Source organism: Chelon labrosus (genome assembly GCF_963514085.1).
Source record: "Chelon labrosus genome assembly, chromosome: 13".
Lineage (NCBI taxonomy): Eukaryota > Metazoa > Chordata > Actinopteri > Mugiliformes > Mugilidae > Chelon > Chelon labrosus.
In genome coordinates this window covers 15,769,798-15,778,868 of record NC_140346.1, presented here as the reverse complement: position 1 = coordinate 15,778,868, position 9,071 = coordinate 15,769,798, and the positions used below count along the sequence as shown (strand labels likewise).

The 9,071-nt window shown below is 39.6% G+C and overlaps 1 protein-coding gene across 1 annotated transcript in view; it reads left to right on the top strand.

Annotated features, from left to right (window-relative positions):
- Positions 1-2,454: 2,454 nt before the first annotated feature.
- Positions 2,455-9,071, top strand: part of elna (elastin a) — a 46,944-nt gene continuing 40,327 nt past the window's right edge. Inside the window, exon 1 of the mRNA XM_084558174.1 lies at positions 2,455-3,070. Coding sequence (XP_084414300.1) covers positions 2,995-3,070 — 76 coding nt within the window. The 5' untranslated portion in view covers positions 2,455-2,994. The remainder of the gene's footprint in view (positions 3,071-9,071) is intronic.

Here is a 9,071-nt window from a genome sequence, read left to right as displayed (position 1 = left end):
CGTCTATGTTCAATCTCAGCTTTTTTGGCAAAAACACCATGCGACTAAGCCTAAAGGAGGAATACCAGACGTGAGCTAAAAGAGACATTTAGGCCCACAAATAAATTGGGAAAAACACTGCTCTCATCCAGAGTACACTTTTGCTTCCCAAACAGACAAGTCAGCCGGGGGTTTGGGTCTTAAATCAAACATGGAAAGAATAGTATCATTCAAAATAAAGCTTTAGGTTAGCGTTATCCAGATTCTTTGGTTGTAATTAATGATTTATTTATTTTATTTTAATCACAGCAGTTGCGAGTGGTTAACGTTTCTATGTTATTTACTGTAATAACTTTTTGGGAGGCGAAGGGAGCTGTTCTTTTTTTTTCATGTATCTGAAACATTTACTCAGGAGAACAGTTTTTAAGTCATTTTTCAAATCAGCTTTCCAGTAGGTATGATATACGAATGGTTTAAGCAGTCATAAGTTATGACTGTAGCACAACTGAATCTCAGATGTTCCTCAACGAAAACAAAGTTAAATCCATTCTTTATCTTCTATACCGTCACCTCATGTTGCCTCTGGAAACCAGAAGAGCTACTCATAACTGGGAGGCTAGGAGGCCAGCTAGAGCTACACTCTTCCTATCACGCTGACCATTTTGTCAGCACTTTATTTATTCCAGATGATCATGTTCTAGAGAAGTTATTTATGTACCGAGATGATAATGAAAAACTAGAAGAGCCTTGTGTATGCCCTATAAACTTAGTCATTTGGTTCATTTTCATCACATCCATTTCTCTTCTTTTACACTGGTTCACTGAGTTAGACGGTCAATGAGAGAAACCAACTAAACGTAACAGTGCGGGATGCCCTGCAAAAAGTAGGTTCACCAATGGCCCGACGACCTACAGTCAACTTGGTGTGTCAGGGTATTTCTGTCTTTTCATTCTGTGCCTGGAAATATTTTTACATAGTAGGTTGCATCTGGCATTTTAGTTACATAGTCCTGTCAATGCAAATTGTATTTCCCCAAATTCAAGTCCTATAGCAAAGTTTTATTTGCCTTACTTTTTGCATTATCTCATGTCGATAAAAACAAAATTATTTCCCATTGTCATGAAGAATTATTTATTTTATGATTACCTTACGCATCTGTGAAAAACAGTGGCTGTATGCAGTACGTAAGTCTCCAAAGATTTATTGGCACTCAATGTAGAAAGAGAGTTTGTGGTATGACAGAGGTTACAACAGACACAGGAATTGCAAAGAGGATGCTTGGGCACGAATGGAAATAATTTCCATTTGGCTGAAAAATTGAAGCTTGTCCTCAGAAGTATGACTCAACTCTGTTATTCAAACAAAAATATGTATGCTTTGTGTTCAACTGTACAAACGTTTAAAAGCTGATATTGTAAGAAAGCCTGACCTAACTTCAAGGAAATCAGCATGAGGGAATAGGAACACTAATGATAGACGTCACTACTATGAAGGATACTGTGTGTCTTGGAAAGCAGAACCCATTAGCATGCATGCAACAGCCCTGTCTGTCAGGTTTGTGTCTGAGAGAGTAATGACTTTGGCTGCAGCACTTGCCAGTAAAAAGTACCTCTGCTCAACCTCTTCTACTTGAAATCCCAAATATGTGTCCCAGGGCAGAGCAAAAAGATGGACAATGACAGCCTTGTCAGCGGTGAGGTGTTTCCTCAGTAATGACTGCACATGTCGTGCCAAGATGAATCTGATCACAGGTGTCTGAGGGGGAGGTATACTTCAGTTGCTCCAATGCAAATATTATATTGACATAATTTCTGTGAAACAGTTCATCAGTCAGGAGTTAACAAAGTTGTTTTAAACTGATTTCGTGATAGATATTTGCTAAATGAATACAATAAAATACATTGAGGTTTCTCTAGTAGTATTTTTTCCCTCCAATCACTTTTGGAGGGAATTTTACACTGTTCACTCGTATATAAATAAAGTTCTGGTGATACAGGTGTGCACTGAATTCTGCCACACTTGTTTTGGCACACTAGGCCAGGCAGTGGAAACCCATAAAGAAATATTCTAGCTGTATGCAGGATTTGTATTTCTCTACTCTGCGGGTATTTTTAAGAGTGCATAGCTAGGACTCATTGTGAAAGCTTTGTGTGGTGCAAAGATGGATGTTAGAAGGGTCACCTAAGTCCTCTGAAGCCCTCTCTGTTACACAACTGACCATGACAGTTATCCTGGTGAAATGACTCGGAGACTACAGAGAATAGCACCCTCGTGTTTTTTGGATTCTTCTCTTTCTGTCGTCTGCGTGTGATGCAGACAGCTTTCCCATTTCTTTACTAGAACCATGTGACTGGCTTCCACACATGGACTGCCTTGCATGGCGCGCTGCTGTTTCCAGCTTCTTCCCGGAGCCAGTGACAATGTAATGTCTTGTTCTTATATTTCGTGGACACATGCTGGTAGTTTCTGTATTATTTCCTCTCCGCCTCAAAGTTTCACTTGTTTAAGAGAAACAGCAAGAGCTAATCTAACTACTTGTGTTGAAAAGCAAGGATCTGGGAATTAGAGCCACAGAGAACAGGTAATTATCCGGGTATGTGGTTTGCTCCTCTTCAGTCTCCTTCTTGACTGTTACAGATAAGTATGCTCCGTATCCATGCAAATGCTTGGCAGGCTCTTCAATTCCTTCTGGATGGGGGGGATCTTTCTCTCGCTCTCTCTCTCCCCCTCTCTGTGTGTCTCTTTTCCTCTCTCTCTCTCTTTCCTTGCTGGCAGCAGCGTCCGTACTCTTGGCAGGAGTGACCAGAATAAAAACAGCAACACCAGACATAGAGGAGGGAAAAAAAGTGATCCATTGAACCAAAGTCTTTACCCTCTCTTAATTACTCAGTCTCATATCTTTTCCCTTTTTTTCCAGTTTTTTCACCACTCTTTGAGACTTTGGGCTAGTGGTAATTAGCTAGAAGAGAATAAAACCAGCTGATCGGGAGAGGGGTGGTGCATTTTGGAGCGAGATGGCTAACAGAAACATTCTGTTGCTCTTCTGTGGACTCTTCCTCTTAGCACTGATTCAGCCCTCTCTTCAAGGAGGTAAGTGTGTGCCACAGGTGAACGGAGCCGTAATCTTTGCTGCATCAATCACAGGTGCAAATTTTGTTTGTTCCTGTTTGTCCCTCAGAGACATTAATCTAAACATCTTAAACATTTTGTTCATGCTTATCAGCTACGAGGTATCAAGGACTATTTCTGCTCATTTAAGCTTTTAATATAATAAACTGCAGTGAAAATTACAGTTGTATGAAATAGTTTAGTGCTTACTTTGATTTTTGTTTTATTTTACTTTGCAGTTTTGCATTCCCAAGTATGTGTGGTTTGGTGGTGAAAATATATAGATACATTGATCTTGCACATTTACTAATCCTTGTATAGTTATCCATCACACTGGTACTGAAATAATCTCCTTAATAAATGTAAAACAGGTTGTCCTTTGCAACATATTTGTATCACATTTGAGGAATATGTACATTGATGTTAAGTAAGAATTGAGATACAGTCCTGTTCAGTAACAGTCTGTACAAGAACTGACCCATGAGTTTAAATTATTTAACACTGGGAGATAAGCCTACGTTTCATTAGCATGTGTGCAGTCTAAATGTATATATGAAAATGTATATATGAAGCAACAATTCCTTCTCTAATGTTGCTTCTCATGTGTATGTTTTAATATATTTTATACAGTTAAATTGGCTCTCATCTATGCGTGTTTACATGGCCGCAGATCCTGTCCTCAAATATGTCAGGAAGACAAGGTTCCAGCTGGCACTTCTTTCTCTTCATAGTTTAAATTCACCCGTGATGAACTCCTGGTCAGACAGACAGCATGCTGCCTGACAGCTTTGGTCTTCTCTTGCACCAGTGTGCAGATCTGTTTCAAGTACAGTTTCAAATCACCTCTTATCTACTTCAGACAGAAAGGGAGAGAGGTTGTGAGCATGCCTTTCCTCCCATTATCATTCAGCTAGTGAGTTTAGTATTCTCCCCTTTCTGCATTGCTTTGATTAGTTCTTGGTCTGTGTTTTGGCTGAGATTCTCTGAGTTATTCAGCCCCCAACTGGAAAACATGTTAATCATCTGGGGCTGGGTATGCTGCAGTCAAGTCCATTTTTTTTTGTTGTATTTATTTGCTTAAAAGCCACAACTGTTTATGTTCCTTATCGTCCAGTGTCCAAGTGTCCTTTTAGATGCAATATGGTTATGTTGCATATCCCCCAAATAAATATTTTGCCCATATAAAGAATAATTCTGTGGCTTTTTCATTTGCTTTCTGTCATTATGTTTACCAAGTCTGTCTTGTCAGGTTGTAGAATCGTTGAGATGAATTTCTTTCTTCTCTCTAACTCCGAACACATTCATCATATGTCCTCTGTGCCAACCGCATTTCAGTTGAGATTTTCAGGCACCGTCAGGTTAAATATATAGCAGGTAAAGGAGCCAGCAAATATCAATATTGGCTTAGCGGCGCAACTTTGATCTTGAGTGAGCATTGAATCCATCCATATCAAACATTTATGCAGAGCTCAAACTAGTTCCATCTGTCTATGTGCACACTAACCTGAAAAGAATAAAACATCTGGACATGTTCCAGGGGTAAATTATCTGTGAGTAACATGAACCTCATTAACACCCAAACCACCCATTTAATGCCTCTGCCCAGAAAACGCCTACTCTACTTGAGAAAAGTCAACCGTTGAATTATGATGAAGTTCTAGAGCTGCCTGAATGCTTTCCATCGACAAGTGTAAATGAGTTATGGTCCTAGGGGAAACATCTGGGATGGAGTTTGTTAATAAATATGCCCGATGTCATTTTTTCTCCACTATAACCATGTGTAGGTCCTATAGCATTTGGTTCTCTCTAGGAAGCAGACTTACTTTAAGTTATACAAACAAACAACATGTGTCACATAGATAGAGAGAGCTGCATGTTTTCCTTATCAGAATGAACTGAACAGCTTCTGCTCGGCTGCATCCATTTTCATTGCCGCAATTGCTGTAGAGTGTACCTTATCATTCTTTTTTCTTTTTTAACCTGCGACTTTCATTGCATTCCTCCAGGCAAGCTAAACAACCACCTGGTGGTGGAGGTTATTCACTGTTTTCTTCACTTCTACTGGAAGACAACTTGTCTTTATATTGTGAAGTTTATATTATCCTTCTGTTTCTTACCTGACATAAATTGCATTTCACAAGACAACCTGAATGACCAACTGGTGGTCTTGTTCCAAAGTCATTAGGTAGACACAGTTAATGGCACCTTTCTGATGGGCAGAAACTGGCACTGAGCTCAAATGAAAAGAGAAAAATAGTTCCTTCGTACTCCCAAGAATTTATGCAATGTTTTCTTTAGTACTGCTAGAATAAGCCCTAAAGGATTTAATACATTAATTAATGACACTTGCCTGGATTTAGGTGAAGTCAAAGAAGATAACTGGTGTAGCTTGGATGGCAAACATTGGCTGTCACTAAACACGAGTAGGTATAGGTGCATAAAGCGATTTTTGATACAACAAGCAAGCAGTGCCTCAGGTTTTATTGGTAGCATGTGTTGTGAACACCTCTTTGGCTCTCAACTCCTCTTCTGGCAAGCCTAAGTGCCAACCACAGCATACTGGATTAATGTGACGTGTAGGCATCCCAGAGCTCAACAACTCTACATGGCAATTAAAGAAACAGACCATTTGAAGTACCGTCTGAACAAGACATGGGGTTTTTTCAGTGATGTTTTTCCTCAGCTTCTTTACTGCTGTATCCACAAAAGTATTTTAATTTGTTGATGTAGAGTGGTTTGATTTAATTTTTTACTGAGGTGACTCATTTGGATTGAAGCTGTTTGGTTACATACGCTTATTGTGAAAGAGCTTATTCCATGTGTCCATGTATTTCCCTGGCACACGTCCCATGAAAGTGTCAGGAGACTGGACGAGTCAATCCGCGTTACGAAGTTTTATATCAAAAACGCGACGCCTCGCTGGGAAATCACTCTCTGCATCAGAGCGATTACGAACTGTTTGGCCGAAAGGTTTTCTCATCATAGTTTTTACCGTAACCACTGTCAGGAGTGTCGTAAGGATTGGATCATAAGTTTAGGATGGATGAGTTGTTTTAATACACACAATTCAAAAAGGACAGCACATCAAATGTGTAGGATGCAACTTCTTAGTATGATACAGATATTTTTATTAGTGGCTTTGCCTTTTATGCAATCACTTCTATCATAAATGGATGACTGGCTGCCTGATTTGCAGTCTATCATGATTATCACTCGACTGCCTACAGGATTCTCACTTTACTCATGTAGATAGATCTGTCTGTACACTTACTGTGAGGGCAAAGTTGTCAGTACTCCCCGTTGCTAGAAACACATATCAGTGAATATTTGTTTAGCTCCCTTACTCTTTGGTTGTGGATAAATGTCAGTCCTACCATCTCCCAGTCAGATGTTTGGTCTGCAGCCTTCCAGTGCCAAGTGTTCAACAAAGAAGCACATTAACTCAGATGATTCATTCCAGCCACTCTGCAAGCAACCCTCACCAGGCTGCGAGCTGCTTTGAGCAGTAGTCTCACCGGGCCAGCAATCTGAAATGGCTCCTGTCAGGAATGTTTTCATCTTCACCCGCCACTGCTGATGTCCAAGATCTTCTAGGTTTACAAACAACATGAGAACAAGAGCACAGCTTTAGGATTTTTTAACGAGAAGCCTTAACTGATGATGAACTGATTAAAAGAGATGGTAATTAAATGGATTTCCGATTAGCCGCATTACGTCAGTTTAATCAAGGTCCTCTGGCATGAAAACATTGCATTCTGTGTTGCAGTAGTTTCTTGAACTAAAACTAGTTTCTTGTGCGTATTGGTGGGGCCAAACATGGCACTGTTCGGTCTTTGATTAGATATAATTGGTCTGGTCTAAAACAAACAAAACGACATTTTCTAAGTTTTTTTTCCTCCTGTTTTTGCAGTCCTGTTTTGTCATATTTTAGGAATTCAGCAATCAGAGGGCATGCCCAGTTCCCACATATACTTCATAAACTGATATGGTCGTGAGGATTTTGTTCTGTTTTAGGTAAATCACAGACTTTATTCTTTCAATCTGCTTTTGTCTTTGCCAGAATAAAAGTAAAATGAGAATGTCAGTATGGTGTTCATAAATCTGATTGATGATTCCTTTCTTAGTCGTGCTTGTTCTCACAATTCAGACAATTCAGATGCTGAGCCAAAATATATCAGGGGGTCCATTTGGAAAACAAACACTTTATGCCAAATACTGAATATTTCATAAGTTGACATAATTCACATTTCAGTCATTATTTATTTATTTTTTCCAGGTGTTACATCCAATTACTATTATTATTTTTAATATTATTTTTTGCAAAGGCCCTAGAAATGCATGGCTAAAATTGTTGGACTCATAGCAACAGTTGGTGAATGTGGTAGTTTATGGTGCCTTTGACATTTCACTTGTAACTGTGTCAGTTCCCGTGCATGATATGATCACATAAATCAGTCTCTGGAATGGAGTCATAATATGAACGGTTTGTTCCACTAGCTTGTAGTGATTTCACATGGTTGATGGTTATCTTCAACCACAGCTTATTCTTTCGTCATGTTCGACCCTGCAGTACGTACACAGGAGAGTGCACAGCTGTTACAACATTATTATTTTTTTTTTGTTGTTTCAAAGGCACAACTTTCGTAATCTTGTAGTGAGCAGCTTCCAGTGGAAAGGCTTCACCCAAGATGCCGAAATTCAAACCATGATAGGATGTGAATCTCCTCACCTTACACAGCTTTAGGGACGTAGCACTGAGATACGACTGGGCAAGTGTATGCAGAAAGGGAAGGTGAAATTTTTCCTTCTTTGAGATGCTCCTCACATTTTTTCCTCCACCCTCGAGCATGCTGTGGAAAACAGACAGTGCAAAGGGTCACTGATAGTAGGCCAGCTGTCACATGTCTGATAACGGGAGATGTAAGGGCGCCAGGAACCACAGTGTTTGCTTCACTACTCTGTTGCTCTGGTTTCAGTGTGAGAGCTTTCCATAAAGAGAGAACCGCACCGTCTCTTCTGGGGCAGGGGTTTTGGAGAAGCAGCAAACATTTGTTAGTTTGCTAAAGAATCTTTTACTTTGTCAAAAACGATAGAAATAGTGGCTTTGCATCGTGTAAATGAGAGGTGGTTGTCGTGACAGACTTCTCAGACTGTTTAGTGTAATCGTGAATGGTTCTGTAAGTCTTGGCGAAGGGAATGCCGTAATTAACGTTTGTGAGGTTGCATGTGTGAGTTGTTGTGTATGTGCTCACATGGGTTTTGTTTTGCATGCCTGAGAGAAAGGCAAATTGTTTAAGCAACTCCAAAGACCAATTATTAAACAACCACAGCACAGGGTCGGGATAATGTCATATTACTCACCAGCCTGTTGTAAATGAAGTAAAACTAAGCGCTTTCAAGTCACAAAGAGCAATTGAAAAAGCTGCCATTAGCATGGGAGGTACTGTGGAAAGACCCGTCACTGGCTTTGGTTTGATTTAATAACAAAACAAGTTCTGACTTACAATTTCCCAACTGCTCTACTATCCAGTCATTATGTTCAGGCTCAATAACCCATATCCCCCATAAAACGAAGCATTTTAGCCAGTACAAATTTTCCACTTAGACTTTAATTTGTGATAAACTCATAAATCACAACCGTGTTTTCTGTAGGCTCTGGCAAACTATCAAATTAGTGATCTTGCCAGCTAAACAGCTGATAAACACGTCACTTCTTAATTTCCAGGCCGACACTCAAATCATGACATTATGTGAAGCTAAACATTCAAGGAGCTGGACGCAGTTCCCTCCACTTGTTCGCTTGTTTCTAGTGAACTACATCATCCTATCAGAACTCAAAACAAGGGAATTGGAAAAACCAAAACACTTGGACACACATATGTTGTGTATGAAAATGATTTTTATTTAAGCCTTTGAGCTTTTCACACTTTGTCTTCTTTATGTTGTTTATGTACAAATTTGAATCCTCTGGAAAATTAATTTT